Source organism: Panulirus ornatus, chromosome 17 (assembly GCF_036320965.1).
Source record: "Panulirus ornatus isolate Po-2019 chromosome 17, ASM3632096v1, whole genome shotgun sequence".
Classification (NCBI taxonomy): Eukaryota; Metazoa; Arthropoda; class Malacostraca; order Decapoda; family Palinuridae; genus Panulirus; species Panulirus ornatus.
In genome coordinates this window covers 20,549,314-20,573,236 of record NC_092240.1, presented here as the reverse complement: position 1 = coordinate 20,573,236, position 23,923 = coordinate 20,549,314, and the positions used below count along the sequence as shown (strand labels likewise).

Genomic DNA, 23,923 nt, shown 5'->3' with positions numbered 1-23,923 from the left:
CACGAATTGTAAGAGTACGAGGGTTACGTACTCACCTTACGCTGCATGACATATTTTTCACAATTAGGTAGTTACCTCCACCTCCCCTAGCCTTTAGTAACCTGATAGTTACGTCGCATACTGTCTCTCCCTTAGGGCGTGCCTTGGTCGGAGGAGGACATGAAGGACGCCTTAGAAGCTGTACGGGTAGGTGAGATGTCCATTAATCAGGCTGCTATACACTTCAATCTGCCTTACTCCTCTTTGTATGGGCGTTTTAAGCGCGGCAAATACGAAGACGGCCTTCCACACCAGGACTTCTTACATCAGGAGATGACGGTCGAGCACTATCCGGCGGATCCACAGCACACGTCACAGAACCAGCCGCAGGCGCCCCTGCAGCAGTCACAGCAGCAGCCGCAACAACACACGCCACCGCCGCCACAACAGCAGCAGCAACAGCCACAACAACAGCAGCAGCAGCTCACTCCAGGACCTCCTTCGGAGCAATATTGACTAGATGAAGGGAACACTGGCCGCCACAGCGCCGACGTTGCACCAGACCCGCACCGGTCTGAGTGCCCGTCGGAGGAAGAACAGACGCAACCACAGCAGACGCCGCAGTCTCAACATGAATTACAACAGCAGCATCCACAGCAGCAACAACAACAGCAGACAGATGTTCAGAGCCAGGGACCACAGCAGGAAGCTCCTCCTGCTTTGGGCCCGGGATCTGACTATGGGGAAAGTGGAGGTCCTCCCACACCCGTGGTCTTCACGGGAGGGGAGGCTCCCTTGTACTCCGCCGCAGCAGCAACCGAACCTCACCATCCAGCTCTATATTCGCCGCCTGCGACGCTCCCCCAGGACCCTCTGTATCCCCCCGCTGCTTCCCTGGCCCAGCCGCCGCCGCCGCCGCCGCCGCCTCCGCACCCGCAGGTCTACCCGCACTACTACCCACTGCCGGAGTACCCTGGTCTGAGGCCCGAGTATCGCGCCTACCAGCCGTACCCGCCGCGGCCCGACGACCCGACTCGGCCTGTGCAGTATCCGCACTACCCGCCCTACCACTTCTGACGCTGTGGCCGCCGGTGTTCCCGCAGTTCCGCCGCCCATTATCGCTCACGCACGTCAGGGCAGCACTGCGTTTGAGCACTATTCACATTAGCGGTGCACCGCTGACCCCATGAACATCAGGGGTCACGAGTGCACTTTTCGCAGAAAAAAGTTGTTAGCTAAAAAGTTGTCATCCTCGCCGTAGGATCAACAACTTGGCACAGAAAAACCAAAATGGTGTGAAGAATGTACCTAGTACTGTTCCCGAATAGGTACGAAAGAGATGAATATGTCCATCAGTTTATATTCTTCATATTGTATCAAATCCTTTTTTTATGATTATTATTGTTATTATCATTATTATCATTATTATTCTGGAGGAAATAGTTTGTCATATTTTAGATGACCATTGAGGATACGAGGTAAAGTTGTTGTGTCTCGGCTTTTAGGTTAATAAGGATAGGTTGATACACAGTATAGATAATAATGACGTATACCTACAAAATTAAAGTGCAATGCTATTTAGATCAAAAGATGATATAACTAATGGAAGTAACGGGAAATGTTGCTCACGACACGTAAGATATATATCCATGTAAGTAAAAGTTGGGTGGTGTGGTAGGAGGAATAGTCAGGTAACATCCCATCCACGTAGAGTAGATGTTTTGTTGAGTCCCCCTCTCCTCTCCCCCAACCCACAGAGACAACACCTCAGGGCAGACTGGACGCCTGTGTGCAAGCGCGGGTGGACAGCCAAAGCTGATTAGTCTTCGCGGAGTTGGATCATTATATGGATATGCAGGTGTTTAGCAGGTAGCAGATAGATTAGTAAATGCACTATTTTACTAAGACTTGAAATATAGACAGCGCATGGACCTCTCATTGCAGGAGGTCAAGGAGACTTAGGACCTCATTTAGCATACCCACACAGTATTGTAAACTCCCTTGGCATTGTAGTGTTAAGTAGCAAGTGCCAGTGGTCAGCAGGAGTGTCAGGTGACTGGGAGTTGGAACATTCAGGTGAAGTGGTGGGTAGGAATGAGCTTCGTCTCTACGTACCACGAGCACGTCTCCTGGCGCAGCGCGAGTTCTCTTCAACGTTCACGTTGCGCGCGCGACGTGTGCGTGTGCAAGTTTTCATACGGCACACGTGAAAGTGTGGAGTTGACACGTGGTCATGCTCACGTTCAGCGTCGCCACGTAGCTAGCGCAAGTTCGTCACCACGTGCCACGAGTGACGTCACTGTAGCACGTGTTGGCCTCACCATGTGGCAGGGAGGGACATCGTCTCAACTAACTTAACAAAAGGTAACATAGGCTATATAGTTTATAACAGAAATGGATTAAGCCATTTAATGGCATATGTTGAGTAAAACTAGGTGGTTCACCATTAGGTATAATGTTAAGAGACCTCTTTACTGCGTTCTAATATCTGTATTTAGGCGTATGTATTGGGTAGTGACGACGCTATGTAGGGAGGTGCAGCAGCGCCGCTGTGGTTGCCGTAGCGTAGTGCTTTAAGAACTGCGCTACCGCTACACCCGGGCCTGCTCACCAGGGCTCTCGTTCACTGCCGCTAGATGTAAGGTGTTGGTTCCTCTCTCTCTCTCTCTCTCTCTCTCTCTCTCTCTCTCTCTCTCTCTCTCTCTCTCTCTCTCTCTCTCTCTCTCTCTCTCTCCAGTACCTCACACTACCACAAGATATAAACACCTCCCTCTACCCCGGCAAACTACCTCACACCCCACCTCCCACGACAACCCCCTACCAGTGACACACCTCACCCCCACGACAGCCCCTACCAGTAATACAACTCACACAACAACCTTACTAGTGACACCCGCCACGACAACCACAACAGTGACACACCACCCACAACAACCCTCCCAGTGACATGCCTCCCACATCAAGCCTACCGGTGACACACCTCCCACAACAACCCTACCATTGACACACCTTCCACAACAACCCTATCAGTGACACACCTCCCACAGCAACCCTACCAGACACACCTCCCACAATAACCCTACCAGTGACACGCCTCCCACAACAGCCCTGCCAGTGACACACCTCCCACAACAACCCTACCAGTGACACGCCTCCTATAACAACCCTACCAGTGACCTGCCTCCCACAACAACCCTACCAATGACACACCTCCCACAACAACTCCACCAATGACACACCTCCCACAACAACCCTACCAGTGACACATCTCCCACAACAACCCAACCGGTGACATGCCTCCCATAGCAACCCTACCTGTGACACATGTCCTAGGACACCTAGGTACCCCCCCCCCCCCCCCCAAGGATAACTAACCGTCCGCGTCCCAGGACAGAAGACAAGATACTGCTGCTTCCAGCGATGTTTGTGACGACCTGATGCCACTCAATCCTCCAGACACGCACTACCCCTCGATTCACCCTTAACAGATCACATCAACCCCAGTCATACCTCACATCTTCATCACCTCCTGACATGCTACTACACATTCCACAATACACATCTCCCTTAACACATTACTCGCCACCCTGTCCCTCTGCCTACTTACACCTCGCCCGACAAAGTAGCGCCATGACTACGACACCTTCTACCTCATCTTCATGATGTACTCAAGCTTGGACCAAGTAGAACTATACCCTCAGCACTCACTACCGTCGACCAAGCACGTGTCAGTCCTGACATACCGGGTCACTCTTCACGGCACACTTGACATTCTTCACCCTTAACCTTTGAACATTTCCCCACACCTACAATATAAATCCTATCCCCCGGAACACCCCTTTTACCCCACTATTAGTATCACACTTATCCCACTCTCCATGACATGCTTTCCAAGCTCTCCAAATATATATATCCCATATGTTATAAACTACCCCCGTCACCAGGACTCGCATCCCATCGTAGACAAGCTACCCCCCCAACTCTCAAGCTTCCAATTTCTGATGTATTACTCTTCCTCCATGACAGATCCTACCTCTAACAAACTACCTCACCCCGTGACTCACGCCAAACAGGCCAACTCCCGCGACGAATAACCTCCGCCATATTAACCTCTGATGAACTAAAGTATACTACCAACCTCATAGTAACCCCCGCTCCCCCTGTCTCCACGATACACAACTCTACCGACAAATGTTTTCCCTCCACGAAACAACAACACGTCCCCTGCGACTAAGTCACCCCCAACTCCCAAGGGAGGCATCTCCTACCCTAACAAACTGTACACCACTTCCCGTGACACTCACTTCACCTCTGATACGATACTTCATCTTACCCTTTGAGGTAGCCACACACATCCTACATGATCCCCCCGCACACACAACGCCCTGCAAGCACACTTAGTCATCACACACGACACCTTCCCACCCACACGCCACACCCTATATATATAATAGTATATAAACCCGTGACACACGGAACTACAACCACGACTCTGCCGCCCAGTCTCACTAAACCTGAGAACCCGAGTTCCAGTCTCATCTTCCCCCAACCTTCTTTCTCCCTTATATATAAAACCCCACACAACACGTCCATCTCATTTCATATACCGTACCTCAACCTAGATCATGATCACCTAGGAATTATATTTATATTTTGCTTTAACAATGTTTAGTCATCATTAATCATCATCACAAGTGTCAGGTAGTGTCATGGCACATCGGGTGTTAGGGACCATTATACAACACAACACCACACTGACGACCGTATAATCAAACTTTGGGTGTAGGGCCAGCAATTCATTCCTCAGGGAAAGGTGCGGGGACCCCCGCCGTCTTCTAACGTATAATTAAACTTTTAAAGCTCGCCCCTTCCTTGGGGGGTCCCCGCGGGGAACAGTTGGTACGTACGAGCGAATGGAAGGATAATGTCATGTTGCAGTTGGTATGCGTGACACACCAGTGGGTTGTTTACAAGACGCAGTTTTTCAAGATGACAACTCTACGCAGAGTGTGCTTTCTCCACCCGAATGAAAACGAACGTAATTTGTTGGGTGTCTGTGATGGGTGAGAAGCGAGAGATCATTTCTGACATGAGCAACGGTTTCTGAACGATAAAAAGAAAAATGAGGCATGCACATATATTCTAGCAAGATTATCATCTGCATATTTACCCCTCGTATGATAGACTTATGTTTTTCTTGCGTAGAGAAAAAATCTAACCTGCATCTGGTTATGAATCTATGTAGCTATATAATGTTTATGGCAAGTTTTCTTCTTTAATTATATCTATTTGTGATCGTCACCTGATATACATTATTACCAATATTATTATGTAATGTCTTGAAATTACGAGGAGTGATTAATACATTAGATAATACATTTCAAGAAAATTATATTCACGACTCTATTTTTTTGTGTAGCTTTAGACATATCATGCCATATGCAAAAACTGCATACTAGCAAGCACCTGATAGCATCATATACATGATTCGGCTCAATACATATTCCTGATACATTTTAATCGACTAAATAATCTTAAAAAGTTGTATTTGCCTCACTCGGCTATAGCTCCTTTAGCTTACTAACGCGATCTGTCACATCTTTACTAATGTCAACAAATCAGTTCTGTAAGTAATGCAAAATAATATCTCTAATGTCAATTCATTGTGATTACATGTAAGCAATTTATCATAATACATCCTTGCGTTTCGTCTGCCAGGCATTTTTGGACTACCAAACTTTTTAGCGCACGCAACGTTTTGAAGAATTGAAAATTCAATTCTATTGTCATACCCCATGCTTCTCAAATAACTTTGTAAAACATTTCATTTATATATATATATATATATATATATATATATATATATATATATATATATATATATATATATATTTCTAATTTTTACTGTTCGGGGCTAGCGAAGGGGTGCCTATGTTACGCTAATATACGATATTTCAGCGGGATGTCCCCACTTTTCAAATTTGGGGAAAACTTTAATTATACAACTAAGTGCGGGGGTATCTGTGCGGGTCCCGCCAAAATGTTTGATAATACGGCCGTGAGAATCTTAAGGTAATTTAACACACAAATTGAAAATTTAAGTATATTATGTTTTGATATCGTTGAGTCTCCAAATGTCATCACAGGTAATCAGGGTCCCTCTGGTAATGTCATCACGGGTAATCAGAGCCCTGTAGTCATCAGAGGTAACCAGGAAGACTATTAATGTCATCACATGTAATAAGGATCCTTCTTAATGTTATAACAGGTAATGAGTGTCCCTCTTAATGTCATCACAGATAATCAGGGTCCCTGTTCGTTATGAATAATCAGGAGTTTTCCATTTTCAATATATTCAGGGTTCCTGGTAATGTTCTCACATAAATAAGGCCCCTGTTAGTATTATTCCCGATAATCATGACCTTTGATAATGTTATCACAAGTTATTAGGGATCCATGTTAACTTTATCACGTGTTTCAGGCCTTTGTTTATGTAATCACAAGTAATAAGAGTGTCCCTGGAAATTGTTTTCACAATCAGCGCCCGTGTTAAGGTTACCAAAGATCCGTGTTAATGTCATGACAGATAATCAGGGCCCCTATTAATGATATCACATAATCAGGGTCCTTATTTATTTCAGCACAGAATTAGGGCCCTGTTAATGTTATCATATAATTAGCCCCCACCCCTCCCCGTTAACATTACATACCAGGGCTACTGTTAATGTCATCACATAACCAGGATTCCTGTTGATGTTATCACATAATCAAGTTCCCCTTTGATGTCATCATATAATCAGGACCCCTGTTAATGTTGTCACAACCAGGATCACTGCTAGGCCCAGGCTAATGTGATCGCAAGTACCCAGGGCCCCTCTTAATGTTATTACATAAGCAGGGTCATTGTTAATATCATCACAGATAATCAGGACTTGTTCATCTCAACACGTAATCGGGGGTCCCCGTTAATATCATATCATATAACCAGGGCTCTTGTTAATGTTATCACATAATTAGGAACCCTCTTAATTCATCACATAATTAGGGTCTTTAGTAATGATCACAGATAATCAGGATCCATGTTAATATTATCACGTTAATCAGTGTCCGTGTTGATTAATCTGAAGTGATATCTAACCTAATATACTCTAATTTTCCACTTATAGGTATTAATGGTATTTTCACATAATTTTCATAATTTGTTAAAAAGTCTAGACATTCCTCGTATGGTCATAATATTAGTCCTCAAAAGCACTTGCTCTCCAGTATTACACGGGAGAGACTTCAAGAGGTCTTCTTCCCAGCTAACAAAGATTACAAACACTGGAAGGTCGAGCCAACCCCTTACAACAGCCTATTAACAACACTTATTGTAAGAGTAAGGAATGTATTATTAACAGGTTCAGAGAGAAGGGAGAATTTATGATTAAGTATTGTACACGTGGGACCTTTCAACTCCTCTCGGTGTGTGGCTGTGGGTTCCTCCGGTGACCGTGATGGCCACACTGAGTATGTATGACCAGCGAACGGGCCGGGCACAGCAGGTGTTCCACCAGCATGATGAGATGTGACTTGTGTGATCGTGGGTAAAGTGTCATGTGGCTTTATTGTGTGTGTGTGTTTTTGTTGTTGTACAGTAATAGGTAAAGTGCTATAGGCGTGTATTATAACGTTGCCAGACTTGGCCCCCGTCACACATAAGGGTGTGAGCAAGTCTCGCGTCGCCCGAGTCCCATGCCACAGGACCGCTGGCTGCGTCGCCAGACGACAGTCGTAAGTGTCAGGAATTTATTTCGTCTTTGGTGATGTGATTTCTTGTACATATTTGTAATAACGAACTTTATTTTAAAGTCATGGTTATATTTTTGGACAAGTTTGGTGATGGTATTCGGCTGGTGTATTATTGATGAGGGTGTCACCAGCGTGAGTGTGATAGTGTAGGTGGAGGGCCGACCGGGCAGAGGAGGTCGGGGGTCGGAGGGGCGGGCGCTTCCAGTCTACCCCCAACTCACGGCCAGCGCCTCCGTCAGCATCATTGCATGAACCTGCCACCCACCACAGTGGGAAGCTACCAACTTCCACCACACTGTACCACACAGACAGCAAGCTACCTTGGGTCGTATTTTTGAGTTGGACAGCAGAAGCGCCTGCTCTCCCACCGTCTAGACCAGTCCGCCCTAGGTCAGGCTGGGTGACAAGTACCGCCATGTGATTATGGCACGTACCGGTAGGGAGTGATCATGTGTTGCTTGTGATGAGGAGCCTCCGTGTGGTCAATATCGGCGATGTATATGTCTGGAGAAGCCGTCATGTCAGGTAAACACAACTATGCCGGTAAGTAGGGCAGGTTCCATGCTCCTTTGTTCCCGTCAGCCCGACCCTCTCTGTATCGTCTAAACATCATTTCTCTATTTGTCAGTACTTCTTAGGCAGGAGCAACTTATCAGGGATACCTTTAGGGCCTCACTTTCCTTCAGGTTTGTATGTGGCAACACAACGCTTCCAACACTAGCTAGCTCGTAGCGAGTGCGGCCGGCCGGTCACAGCGTTCGCTCTGCTGTCCGCCGCCACTCAATGCATCACAACCAGAAATTAGTTATTCCCTTATTAATGCCCTTGTAACTACTTACCCTTAGCATGTAAGTAAATACTTTTATATTTACGTGTTCAAATCAATGCTCTTTTTCCAAATTTTTTGGGCATACACTATTATTTCTATTGTTTTATAAAGGTTTTATTATATTGGCATATTATTAGTGGGTGTGAGGGTGGCGAGGCGGGGTACATGGCTGGCACGCCCGGGCAGGCACGACTGGACTGCACTCAGGTTATATCTCTCCTTATCAACCCTTAGTCTAGTAACACTCTCTATTCCCACTTATTGCAATCTACTGTTAATATCTTTAAATTTATATTTTAACAATAGCTTTAGAGTATTAGATAAAGGAACGAGATGCTGAAATATTTAAGAGAACACGGTGAAAGTGATTATATATATATATATACATATATATATATGAAGGTTAGAGACTACATTTTGGTGTGGGTGAGGCGAGTGGTTGATGGTGGGGATGAGTGAGCGAGCACTCGCTCTCCCGCGGACGCCACCACCACACCGCCGTGCTAACCGAGGATGAGCCCGGGTGTGCGGGAGACCCAGCCCCCGCCCCGCCACCAGAACATATGTGGTTTTTTGTTGTAATGATGTCGACCAGTGCGAATTTTTTGCTATTATTTAATTTTTTTTTATATATATAAATATATTTTTTCGCTCAGCTCTGTATAGCAGGTAAATGTATAAGCTGACCTGAAACATGAAAGGATTTGATCCTCCAAGTTTAAACATCAATTTATCCACTGTTTCGGTACCTGATGATCAAATCTGTTTCTTAGTGCCTAAACATCCAGGAATCATGGATGTTAGTGCCTGAATATTAAAACTTAAAAGGATATTTGATGTTTAAATATTTTGTTTCTCAGGATAATAGTCATCTATGCTGTTAATTCTGACTTGTCTTAAACACCAACTGTCCCAGACGGTTGATGTATAGGAACATACACAGAGTTGGGCAAGTTGGCATCGTGTGTAATATATCATGGATGGTTGATTTTTTGGCATAAAACCATCATGTATATTTGATGTCCTCATAAAAAATGTTTAAATAATTTAAAATTTGTCAATAGTTTTTTAAACCAAAAATTTCACTGGTCACCTCAATTGTATTTTTTATATAAACGTTTTAGCAATGAGGTACTAGAATATGGTACAGTACTTTATTTCCAGTTTGTACAGATTAAATGGTGCAAATCACACAATAAATATACCTCATTGTTTTTAATATTTGATTAACTATACTGGTATTAAATTGACCTCAAGACTTACAGGCCCTGTGTATTGCATTGTATTTCACTCAACCTTCGGTGTTTTCCTCATGTCTCTGTATATAGTAAATATTATTAATATATACAGTATAACGATGTAACAGTTTTCTCTACAGAATTTCTAATAAATGTCTTACAAAGCTACTGCAGCCATTACATTAGAAACACCTTTGCATCAATGGTTTCCCAACCCATTAACGTAAGCTGAAGTGAAACGTAATTTACTGTATAACCTCAACACTGGCGATTTACGTCAAGGAACCTGCTGTTCCCTCTCACACTCCCCAGGACTACCTTACGAGCATGCCTACAGTGCTGTGTTGTGACAGCTGACGCACGACACTCCAAACCTGTGGCCAGACTTTATCACGCCGCAATTATCTCCAGATAAACTCTTTCCGCGAATCTCCTCATATTGTTTTTCCCTCTTAAGATTCGTGCAAATGTTAAAAAAGAAAATGGTGAAGTTAAGGACGTATGAAGTCGTACCAAGGGTTGTTCACCCCTTTAGGTAAGTTTTCAGTCAGACTTGGAACTAAGTTCAGATTGCTCCATATTACATTTCATAAAAAATTAATCGGGAGACCGCCTTAGACCCCCCCCCCCCCCCTTCCAAATGTATATTCAGAGATTCTGGTAATCATATACCTTGTGGGCGCAGCGAACACAACTGTCAGGGAAAATTCACGTCATTGTATTCGTTGCAGACACACCATATTCTACCTGCAGTGATCACTTCAGAGATTGTTGGGTTCATTTTGGGGGTTTGTGTTATTTTCCCATACTTATCCGTTGTTGTTTTACAAACGAAACGACACCAGGCCAAGAAACCAAAGTTAACTTGGTCTGATTTAAGCAAACCCCCTGGACAGCGAGGGCTGGCAGGTGCATTGTTAGGTTATCTTCGCTGAGAGACCTCCAAGGTCAATTCCCTCTTTATTTTGTGAGGGTCATGTCTGTGTCACGTGTGTGACATGAAACTTGTCGTGTGAGGGTGACAAGCTCAAAAGTGGCGCATAATTCGACACAGTAGTCTTAAAAGAGAACCACACGGGAAGGTGGGAGACGTATGAAGTAAGCTGATAACACAGCAAAACTGTACGTGTGGGATAAGCTAATAATACAACAGAAAAGTACGTATAGTGTGAGCTTACAACACAGCAGAACGAGACGAGTAATGTGAATGACGTCACACTGGAACAGCACGAGTGATGTAGATAACAACACTAAAGAATTATTTGTGACATCCTTACAAACAAGATAGAACCAAGTAGGGATGTTGAAGGCCAAGGCAAAGGCTTCTTTGCGGGTGAGTCCATACATTTGGCATATTGCAGATAGTCAGCTGTCGTGAGACAACAGAAGGCAGGATAACCATGTGTGACACACGACTGTAAGAGTGTGGTACATGGAGTGTGACCCGCCGACTGGGTGACCACGAGTGCGTATGAAGAGATGACACAACACAAACTGGTTCCTGTTGTGTGAACTGACGACACGGTAAAGGTCGGTGAGTGTGGTGTTAGCCAACGACATTGTAAAGGTAACTGGGATGAACAGACAACAAGATGATGTTGGGCGAGTGTTGGTGTTGGCCAACACTACATGCTAGAGTCATGTGGTTATGTTGTGGTGTGACTTGATCACGCGGCACATTTTGACATGGACGGCAAAAAAATTGAATTAATAACCAGTGTACTTGCAGCTCACGAGGCAAAATGTTTGGAAAGATTGTGAGGTGCTGAGGTGGGGTGGGGCCGGGTGCAGCAGTGGCCACAATAATACTGTGGACGACCTAAATGGCAAAGCTAACGTCGACAAGTGTATCAGGCAACTGCCAACAGTATGGGTTCAGACAGCGAGTTAAAGGTAAACTCAGACCCGAGGTCCGGTACGGCACGGTAAGAATTTCTGATATCAATGCAGGGCACAGGAACACCCAGTCACTCCTTGATGTATGGGGTGTGTGTTCAGACTCTGTCACGTTCTTCCCGATGAGAGGGGCAAACTACCGGAGCGCGTGACACGTAGACCCCACCGACCACGACCTGTGACCTGTGGAACATAACACGAGGTAGGCCAAGGTGGACTCCAGAATTACGGTGACAACAAAAAGGCGGCCGGCGGCGCTAGACGACTGTATCCCGCCGTGGTGTAAACATCATAACGGAGTCGCCACTATGATCATGACGCAATAAAGTATACGAGCAAAACCATGTGCCTCCTGGCCCGCACGAGGCGCGTGTATGTGTACACCGAGACGTTATCTATCTAAGCCATGTTCCACACTGACCAACGTGTTACAGTGTACAACCTCACACAACCTGTGCCATCCGTCCACAACTGTCTTTCCACAACAATGTTTTACGTATTATACTGAACCCAAGTTTCTATCAGTGGCATCCTAAGTGATATGCTCTATACTGAATGGATATTTTTAGAGTTTGATTTATATATCCTGATACAGTTTACACACGCAGATATATATATTCTACCTGCCCTGCTGCACCTCTACCCCGCACACCATATAAATCTTAGTCAAGTACCGTACCAATGGCATTGGGATGACGGCATAAAACACCGGGCTGTCTAGGTTGTAAATCCCCGGCGTGTGGTCGAGGGGGAAGGACATGGGGGAGAACCTTTACAACACCACAGAAATAACACTACAGCTGATGTACACGAGAGGTCAACACTGGCCGACAACCACGTCATCTGGTGACACGTAACATACCACGTGATATGCACACAAACTGCTAACCACGTCGCCTAACAACCACAACACGATAAATGTATAACCCGACAACACAACCAAAGTATATGATAATCTTCATACCATAACTACTAACCATCACCTGACCTCTCACCAGAGTCAGCCACACCATCAACCAATCTACTGGTTGACATATGACAACCACAACACCGGCGGACGACACTTAACACATACCAACTGGCAACCAAACACCTGATGACCACTCACAAGACGAGATCACTTGACATGCTCACCATCTGTCAACCATATTACAACGATACAACCACACTCCACCGACTGACGGTCACAACAGCAACCTGCTGACAATATCTGACAGCCAGATGAGCTAACACCTGACGATGAGTCCGGCTGACGTCACCTGACAACTGATGATGTCTAACAACCGTACCAAGTGACATCACCATCTGGCAACATCGTGTCTAACAACTGGCTTCATCTGGCCATCTATTGCTTAACAATCATACAGCTGACATCACCTAACTACCTTACTACCCAACACCTAACCTACCTGACAACCTACAATCTAACAGCCGCACTAACTGAAATCACCATCAGCCAAACTACTGGCCTGATGAACAACTATACTACCTGACATCACCTGACAACCTACTGTCTGACAACCATACCAACAAACAACCTCCTAACAACTATACCAGCTATCACCTCCTGACAAACTACCGTCAAACCACCAGCTGCCATCATCACCTGACAACCTACAGTCAGGAAACCATATCAGCTGACATCACCACCTGACACTCTACTACAGCAGTCATTCACAGTGGCTTCACCTGTAAAGAACTTAAACCCTGGGATGTAGTTCCCCAGGAGGCAGAGTTCATCTTCGTAACACTGGTCAGTCCCCCACTACCTCAGACAAACCTGAACATGTTTCGTATGCAGGCGACCTCACAACCACACCACGACACCGAGACACCACAGTAACAAGACCAGACACGCAGCACTACGGTATACAGCCGGAGCACTGGCTCACGTGACCAACACAGAATGTCCGCGTCTCCACAGAAGTCTTCATCACTTTCAACCCCAGACAGACGAGAATCCAGCACACACCCTGCAGTCACCCTGAATGCACAGTCTCTCCATCTGAGTTGAACACCAACCATTCTAGGCATCAAATACAAGAAGAAAAATAATCCCTCAACATCCTCTACAAACAGTTCACGCGCTCCACTCTACACTCCGCCTCACCTGCCTGGTCTTCCACCCTCTCTAATACAAATATAACAAAGCTGCAAACCACTCAACAATAGTACAGTCAAAGCAATCACAAACACCTATCACCTTCAACATGAAAGAGAGACCCTCCCAATACAATCCCACATTAACATGTCGACACGAAGTTCAATGTAACAGCACTAGACCCCCTTCCACATAAACCACTCTATAACTACTCACCAACCCTAAGGAGAATGCTTACTCCTGCCTCAAATTCCAACAACCACAACTCCCAAATCCCCCACCCCACCTCATCCTACTAATATAACACTGACAAAACACATGTACATAACCCGACAGACACTAAACAGCCGACTTCCCAACTCAGTCTTAAACTTCAACCCAGCAGACATGCACCCACGTGAAATCACACTCCCCAGACAAACACGAGCACACTATCCTGCTCATGCTCTGGACATGACCCATCACTACAAACACCGTTTCAACATATCTTAAAAACACTTATTGCCCGCGATGCAACTACCATACAAAAGGCACCGAGGACTTGCTACTCAATTGCTCTGCACTCTCGACACATTGCACATCACCACGCTATGACCTTTGGTCTCAATCGGTGGACGTGGCTAGCGTCAGGGGCCTCATAAGGATAGAAGGGACTTTTGGGGAGGGAAGAATATCATATATATATATATATATATATATATATATATATATATATATATATATATATATATATATATATATATATATATATTCCTGGGGATAGGGGAGAAAGAATGCTTCCCACGCATTCCCCGCGTGTCGTAGAGGGCGACTAAAGGGGACGGGAGCGGGGGGCTAGAAACCCTCCCCTCCTTGTATTTTAAATTTCTAAAAGTGGAAACAGAAGATATAGTCATGCGTGGAGTGCTCATCCTCCCCGAAGGCTCAAACTGGGGTGTCTAAATGTGTGTGGATGTAACCGAGAAAAAAGTTGAGATAGGTAGTATGTTTGAGGAAAGGAACCTGGATGTTTTGGCTCTGAGTGAAACGAAGCTCAAGGGTAAAGGGCTTCGAAGAGTAGTTTGGGAATGTCTTGGGAGTAAAGTCAGGGGTTGGTGAGAGGACAAGAGCAAAACGGAAGGAGTAGCACTACTTCTGAAGCAGTTATGGGAGTGTGTGATAGAGTGAAAGACAGTAACCTCTAGATTGGTATGGGTGAAACTGAAAGTGGATGGAGAGAGATGGGTGATTATTGGTGCCTATGTAACTGGGCATAAGAAGAAAGATCATGAGAGGCAAGTGTTTTGGGAGCAGCTGAGTGAGTGTGTTATCACTTTTGATGCACGAGACCGGGCTATAGTGATGGGTGATTTCTATGCAAAGGTGAGTAATGTGGCAGTTGTGGGTATAACTGGTGTACATGGGGTGTCCAATGTTGTAAATGGAAATGGTGAAAAGCTTGTAGATTTGTGTGCTGAAAAAGGACTGGTGATTGGGAGTACCTGATTGAAAAAGAAAGATATACATAAGTATACGTATGTAAGTAGGAGAGATGGCTAGAGAGCGTTATTGGACTACGTGTTAATTGATTTACGCGTGAAAGACAGACTTTTGGATGTTAATGTGCTGAGAGGGGCAACTGGAGGGATGTCCGATCATTACCTTGTGGAGGCGAAGGTGAGGATTTGTGAAAATTTTCAGAAAAGAAGAGAAAATGTTGGGGTGAAGAGAGTAGTGAGAGTAAGTGAGCTTGGAAAATAGACTTGTGTGAGGAAGTACCAGGAGAGATTGAGTGCAGAATGGAAAAGGGTGAGAGCAAAGGACGTAAGGGGAGTGGAGGAGGAATGGGATGTATTTAGGGAAGCAGTGATGGCTTGCGCAAAAGATGCTTGTGGCATGAGATAGGTGGGAGGTGGGCAGAGTAGAGAGGGTAGCGAGTGGTGGGATGAAGAAGTAAGATTGTTAGTGAAAGAGAAAAGAGAGGCGTTTGGACGATTTTTGCAGGGAAGTAGTGCGAATGACTGGGAGATGTATAAAAGAAAGAGGCAGGAGGTCAAGAGAAAGGTGCAAGAGGCGAAAAAGAGGGCAAATGAGAGTTGGGGTGAGAGAGTATCGTTAAATGTTAGGGAGAATAGAAAGATATTTTGGAAGGAGGTAAATAAAGTGTTTAAGACTAGAGAACAAATGGGAACATCGGTGAAGGGGGCTAATGAGGAGGTAATAACAAGTAGTGGTGAAGTAAGAAGATGGAGTGAGTATTTTGAAGGATTGTTGAATGTGTTTGATGAAAGAGTAGCAGATATTGGGTGTTTTGGTCGAGGGGGTGTGCGAAGTGAGAGGGTCAGGGAGAATGGTTTCGTGAACAGAGAAGAGGTAGTAAAAGCTTTTCGGAAGATGAAAGCTGGAAGGAGGCGCGTTTGGATGGTATTGCAGTGGAATCTATAAAAAAAAAAAAAAGGGTGAATGTGTTGTTACCTGATTGGTATGGATATTCAATGTATGTATGGATCATGGTGAAGTACCTGAGGATTGGCGGAATGTATGCATAGTGCCATCGTACAAAGGCAAATGGGATATAGGTGAGTGTTCAAAAGGCATGTACAGAGCATCAGATTGGGGAAGAGCAGCTTGGTTTCAGAAGTGGTAGAGGATGTGTGGATCAGGTGTCTGCTTTGAAGAATGTTTGTGAGAAATACTTAGAAAATCAGATGGATATGTATGTAGCATTTACGGATCTGGCGAAGGCATATGATAGAGTTGATAGAGATACTTTGTGGAAGGTATTAAGAATATAAGGTGTGGGAGGTAAGTTCCTAGAAGCAGTGAAAAGTTTTTATCAAAGATGGAAGGCATGTGTACGAGTAGGAAGAGAGGAAAGTGCTTGATTCCCAGAGAATGTCGGTTTGCGGCAGGGGTGCGTGATGTCTCCATGGTTGTTAATTTGTTTATGGGTGGAGTTGTTAGGAAGGTGAATGCAAGAGTTTTGGAGAGAGGGGCAAGTATGCAGTCTGTTGTGGATGAGAGGGCTTGGGAAGTGAGTCATTTGTTATTCGCTGATGATACATCGCTGGTGGCTGATTCGGGTGAGAAACTGCAGAAGTTGGTGATTGAGTTTGGTAAAGTGTGTGAAAAAAGAAAGCTGAGAGTAAATGTGAATAAGAGCAAGGTTATTAGGTTCGGCATGGTGGAGGAACAAGTCAATTGGGAGGTAACTCTGAATGGAGAAAAAATGGAAAGTGTTTTAGATATCTGGGAGTGGATTTAGCAGCGGATGGAACCATGGAAGCGGAAGTGAGTCATAGGGTGGGGGAGGGGGCGAAAGTTCTGGGAGCGTTGAAGAATGTGTGGAAGGCGAGAACATGTTATCTCGGAGAGCAAAAATGGGTATGTTTGAAGGAATAGTGGTTCCAACAATGGTATATGGTTGCGAGGCGTGGGCTATAAATAGGGTTGTGCGGAGGAGGGAGGATGTGTTGAAAATGAGATGTTTGAGGACATTATGTGGTGTGAGATGGTTTGATCGAGTAAGTAATGAAAGTGTAAGAGAGATGTGTGGTAATAAAAAGAGTGTGGTTGAGAGAGCAGAAGAGGGTGTATTGAAATGGTTTGGTCACATGGAGAGAATGAGTGTGGAAAGATTGAGAAAGATGATATATGTGTCAGAGGTGGAGGGAACGAGAAGTGGGAGATCAAATTGGAGGTGGAAGGATGGAGTGAAAAAGATTTTGACCGATCGGGGCCTGAACATATAGGAGGGTGAAAGGCGTGCTAGGAATAGAGCGAACTGGAACGATGTGGTATACCGGGGTCGACGTGCTGTCAATGGACTGAACCAGGGCATGTGAAGCATCTGCGATAAACCATAGAAAGTTTGTTTGGGCCTAGATGTGGAAAGGGAGCTGGGGTTTCGGTGCATTACACATGACAGCTAGAGACTGAGTGTGAACGAATGTGGCCTGAGTTGTTTTTTCCTAGCGCTCCCTCGCTAACGCGGGAGACAGCGACAAAGTATAATATATATATATATATATATATATATATATATATATATATATATATATATATATATATATATATATATCAAGTCACAGAAAGAACTGACACATGAGAACATAATATGAATTGTAAACCACGAAGTAAAAACACCAGCAGCATTATGGTTAAGATCATCTGTGTATGTCAACACATCTTGAGAAGCACAATACATTGTGCGTCTGAAGATATGTTGACATACAAGACCACGACAGCGGTTAAGCATAATTCTGCTGGTGGTGTTTGTACTTTGTGGTTATTATAATTCATATTGTCATGTGTCAGTTTCATAACTTGTTACATAAATGAATATATATATATATATATATATATATATATATATATATATATATATATATATATATATATATATATATATATATATATAATTTATTTATTCATTTATGTATTTATTTACGTATTCATTTATGTAACAAGTTATGAAAGTGACACATGACAATATGAATTATAAACCACAAAGTACAAACACCACCAGCAGAATTATGCTCAAACGTCGTCGTGGTCTTGTATGTCAACATATCTTCAGACGCACAATAGACAGACAAATTCCAAAAAGAACACGTGATGCAGGAACATGCTGGCAGTCCGTGGAAAGTGAAACGCTCAGTTGCGAGATGGTTCGCCGGAGTCGTCACCACACGAGATAATGACGGTAAGCAGGTTCTACAGACATGTATGTGACCAATGAAGGGCAAGACCCCGTCAGATGAGGTCAGGGAGGTCAAGGGGAGAAATGTGACCACCGAAGGCAAGGTCAGGGTCACCTTAGGTGAGGGGTTAAGTCATGGTCTTTCGTCCTACACTTGTATACTTGTTGACAATGCTTCGGACCATTGATGATGGATCTACTTTACATACGCCTTGCCTGATGTTGAGGGTGGGTTCAAAACTGTACTCCGAGATGCTACATTCTACGGTATTTCAATTCACAGTTTAATGACACGATACAATTTTCTGAACGTTGTTCCTCTCAAGAGGTTGGCTGAAGTCCCGCATGTGCTGGAGCAGACCACTTGATTCTTGTCCAACACGAACACTGACGCTGTTTGATTCTTAAGCTCAACTCTTTCCCCGCTTTGCCCCAAGTGAACTTTGTAGTGCTCTCTGCATGGTCTATGGCAACCACAACCATCTGAATCATCTGTCGATTTTTAATGAGCAGGTTTCTCACTGTATTGGTGTTCCAGAGTGTAATAATACTGATGTAGCTGGGGCAGTTGTGATACATAAGCGATGGAAGGTTTTCAGCGCCAAAACATTCCTTCGCTTTCGCACTGAAAGAAAAATATCTCTCTTGAAGTATCTGAAGGTCTTTCTTTCAACGAAGGTCTTGAGGTATTTCAAGGACGATGTAATTTTTCATCAATTTTTGTGATTTTCCCGTCAAGAAATCCTGGAGATCGCAAACGCGGTATCCAGGAAGTACGGTAACACACTGAGGTCAACACGGAATGCTTGAGTTTATCCTGGTGTGCTGAGTACATGTGTACGTATGACCACACATTTCTAGGTCTTGTCAAAATGATGATTTTGAAGTGGTTCATATCTGTGTGCATCAGATATGAACTTATATTCTATTTTTAGATAAATCTTATAGAAATGACTAGGCTGTTGAGTCTAGCGAAAAACTCGATGTCTTGATTATATATATATATATATATATATATATATATATATATATATATATATATATATATATATATATATATATAGTTAGTAAGGAGCATGAATGGGGAGAACATGCCCCAATCAAAGCCATCTCGGGTGAAAAGAGATATAGGATAAATAAATCAGCGTTCTACAAGTAACTATAACTTGTCTCTTAAAGATAGTAGGGTTAAAGGAAAAGGAGAAGAAGCGAGAAGAAAGAGGATTCCACAGCTTCGATTTTCAAGGAGTATTATAACGGTCAATCTTCGTGTAGCCAGTCTCCACACAAAAACCATGGGGACCAGGAGACAAGCGCGTGCCGCGGGTTCAAACACTGGTGGCAGGAAGATAGGCAGACAGCTCACGAGAGTAGAGGCCAAATTGATACCTGAGGAGCAGGGAGAGGGCAGCAACATCACATCGGACACAAACAGAAGGTTGCACTGAGGTGATGCCGGAAAAATTACTGAAACAGAAGATTTTTGATGACATTCTCACCGACAGGGAGGTGTACAAAGAACCACTCTAGGTATGTGAGCAGTACTCCTTACTAGGGCAAATACAACCCCTTTAAGGTATAGAGTAACTGCTCACAAAAATAATTACGACACCCATACAGATATCCCCAGGTTCTGAGAAGACTTTGTGGTGATTAAGTGGGATTTCCAAGATACAGTGGAAGATATGATGATGCTTAACTTAGTCATATTATTGTAGGGTTGAATTGTGGTGTTCTGAAACTGAACAGACGGGGAGCGAGTGACGCAGAGAAACAAATTGGGAGAAATTGCGTGTTTTCACTAATGAATTTAACCAGGTTACTACTTTCCCATTCCCGGTTGCTGTATAGGTCCAAATCGATAAGAGGTATGTTCAGTGCGAGAAAGAGAACGAACACTAGAATGAGGGGTGGAGAGGAGGGGAAAAAAAAAGTTGAAATATGTACAGCGGAATCCCCAGTATAAGAGTGGATAAGATGAAATGAGGAAAGATCATTTCTGGTGAGGAGAAAGAGAGTGGGTTATAGGACAGAACCCTGAGGAACAACCGCACTAATGGAAAGGCCAGAGAGGAAGCTGTGCAATAGGGAACAAAACAGTAAAACAAAAAGAAGTTAAGAAAGAAGAGTCTTATGCTACACTCTATAAAGGGCACTGAAGGTGTCGAGGACTACGACAAAATCTTTACCAAAATCCCTGAGAGGGAGGCCAGAGTCGAGCAACATAGGAGAAAACTGCATGTGGACTTTGCACCTCAAAGCCCATTCTGGCGATAGGAAAAGAAGGCAATGAGATTCTAACTTAAGAAAGTGAGAGTTAAGGGGACTTTCAGAGAATCTGGAGACAGCGGAAGTAAGAGGAATGGGCCGACAACTGGAAGGGTTAGAACGGTCTCCTTTCTTAGTGATGGGCTGCACCAAGACGTGCGAACAAGAGGAGAAAGACAGGAATTTTAAACAAGACAAAACAGGTGAACAAGGATCGGAGCCTAATTCAGAGGCACACTCCCTTACGACTTTAGGAGATACGACACCTGAGCCATACACCTTACCCATCTGGGCCAGGGAAAGGACACGGTCTCCCTTGTGAGGGAAATACAGGAAGTGACACAGGCTCAGTAGGAGAAGAATGGGGAGGAGGAGGAGGAGGACCACATACAAAATCATCTAAAAAGAAGAAAAAAGAGGAAGATAAGATATCAAGAAAGGGCGGCTATATCAGCTGCAGAGTTTGCTATATAGACTGATCAAGTCGGAGGAGAGGAGAGGCGGGTACAGAAGTTATTTGAGACGTTTTTCGTTAAGGACCAGAAAGATAAGTCTGCAGACGTCAAAATCAGGACACTCTCTGTATACTGTGTGCTTGACCTCACGAAACATAGCCTTGCTGTGATTCTGGGCAGGAATGTAGACAGAACAGCTGTCATGGGTAAGAGGAATTTCATGACCCGATATGCTCCGCCCCTGATGCGTAAGGCATCGCAGCAGGAACGATCAAAACCCATGAGAGAGAGAGAGAGAGAGAGAGAGAGAGAGAGAGAGAGAGAGAGAGAGAGAGAGAGAGAGAGATCTGGAAGGAGACTGGTATGACTCCATCCTGGCCATGATAACGTCTGCTATACGGAAAAAAAAAAACATAAGAAAAGAATCCGTGCAGCACAGGGGTGACTACTGAGCTCTTCCACAGTGCCACGCCAGGCGTTTAGAAGGAGGGGATACTGGATGGGCGTGGCCAATTAGGAATAACAGAGATACCATTGTGGTAAGAGGACCGAGAATAGTACTAGACGAGTGGGAGAGTTCAGAGAGGGGGAAAAAAAGAGGTCTAGTGTGTTGGGATGGAGGTCGTGACGGTCGGGGACTCGTATAAGGTGTTTTATTATTTCTTTCAGATTGTTAAGGCGGGAATAAGGGCACCAGCTCCACCAGGGTCATCCAGGGGGGAGCGCCTTACCAATCCTTTGTTGTGTACGTTACTATTCCCTACTGAGGGGATTTCAGCGCCTGGAGGTGAAGAAATCAATGTGTCGTGGCAAGATGTCACACAGTCGAGGAGGTGTGCATAGCTGGAGAATGGGGAGGGAGGCGGGATGAACACCAAGCATGAAGACAAGGTTGGAGAGTAAAGAAACTGTGAGCCAGATGACTTCAGAGTTACGAGACGCGAGACCCACGAGGCAAGCAACTGGTGTGTTTGGTTCAACGGTAGACACAAACTCCACCCTGGGAGCAGAAACGATGGGACAGGTGCAGATCTGACAGTGTCGAGAAGCCAATGCGAAGTTTTAAGACCGCAAATGTTGCAAAAATGGAGAGAGAGAGAGAGAGAGAGAGAGAGAGAGAGAGAGAGAGAGAGAGAGAGAGAGAGAGAGAGAGAGAGAGAGAGAGCCGGTTTCGGGAGCTATGGTTAAGGAAGTGGGGTAGGTACCAGTTGCTTGATGGCCTCTTGTCTAGTGGGGCCCTGGGAACCGTCCAGCCCTTCTGGACGGGAATTTTTGTCTACCTGTTGTGCAGCCATGAATGTGCAGGTCAATAAAGTTGAAAAAAAAAATAAGGGGGAAAGGGGGAAGAGGGGAGAAGAAATGAAATAGCTTTGTAAGGTGTGTGTTGTCAAGTGTTGTGTGTGCGAGATGAAGAGGTGGTGAGAGTGGGTGTTGGATGTCAGCCACGCGCGTGCAAGACGGAGCACGGAGAAAACGTCAGCAATCTTGTCCTGGATGCGGGTACATGACAAACGCCGCAGTGCTGGTTTTCTACGCCGCCGCCACGATCCCTCACGATATCCAGAGGCAGTAGGACGTAGCTCCCTGGTGGCCGTCACCCGCTACTGCTACTCCCACAGCAGCGGCACTTGGGGACAGCAGACGGAAGGCTTTCTGGTGTGCAGGGCAGCACTTCTACAGTCATGGAGAGGCAGAGTACCTGCGCTGCTCGTCTAAGCCTGCTGCAGGCGCTGGGAGGCAAATATGTTCGGGTCATGTAGGTGATGATGGCTGTCGCACGGGTGTGCTTGCACCCGCGACCGCAGGGGTAGGAGCAGAGCACGGGTGAAAACATGTAATCAAGCAGGTGTCGGTGATTCAAAATAGATATACCTGAAAGGCTTGCCCTGAGCAGGTGTGGACAAGCAGCCGGAGCTACAGGTGATGGTGGCGTCTGTGTGGTGATGTTGGTGTGGGACATTCAGGTGTGGGACGGGCCTAGCGTCGGCGGCCGGGCCGTAGACACCGGAGTGATCCATACCCCTTAATAGCCGGGCCTCCCCCACAGCCCCACCCCAGCCGTCCCATCCCCTCCCCTCCCGGAGGCTGGCCAGGTGTCTGGCTCCCGCCGCCGCCGCTACACACGCCATAGTGACAACCCGGCCTCCCTCACCCGCCACCACCACTGCCAGGTCACGCCGGGCACCCGCCTCACCCTCGGCAAGGCCAGGTCACCCATCACCATCATTGGCAGGTCACAAGGGTCACCTCATCATGACTACCGGCACCATCCGGGTCACCTCATAATGACCTAGGCAGGTCAACAGGGTCACGCCAGTCACCACCAGCAGGTCATCCTACCATGATCACAGGTAATCATGCGGGTCATCTTACTATGACCACAGACAGGTCACCCGGGTCACCTCACCGTAACCACAGGCAGGTCACCCTGGTCAACTCACCTTCACCCAAGATAGGTTCTCCAGGTTCACCATGACCACAGGAGGTCACCCGAGTCACCACATAATGACCAGAAACAGGTCACCCAGGTCACATACATATCATGACCTCAAGCAGGTCACACAGGTCACCTCACCAGGACCAAAGGCACCACTACAGAGCAACAGCAGGCACCAGGTCACCAGTAGTTGTGTCCCATCCCTGTAACCCCCCCCCCCCACTCCCCCACCTTGACCACCACCACCA

General features: G+C 45.4%; 2 protein-coding genes across 10 annotated transcripts in view; one reads left to right on the top strand and one right to left on the bottom strand.

Annotated features, from left to right (window-relative positions):
* LOC139754607 (uncharacterized) overlaps nt 1–10,005 on the top strand; it is a 79,025-nt gene extending 69,020 nt beyond the window's left edge. For all 7 annotated transcript variants that reach the window (XM_071672045.1, XM_071672044.1, XM_071672046.1 and 4 more), the window contains one exon: nt 136–10,005. In XM_071672045.1, the coding sequence (XP_071528146.1) occupies nt 136–495 (360 nt within the window). In that variant the 3' untranslated portion in view covers nt 496–10,005. The remainder of the gene's footprint in view (nt 1–135) is intronic.
* The window catches only part of LOC139754608 (uncharacterized), a 385,727-nt gene that overhangs the window by 256,137 nt on the left and 105,667 nt on the right, over nt 1–23,923 (bottom strand). The window lies entirely within an intron of this gene.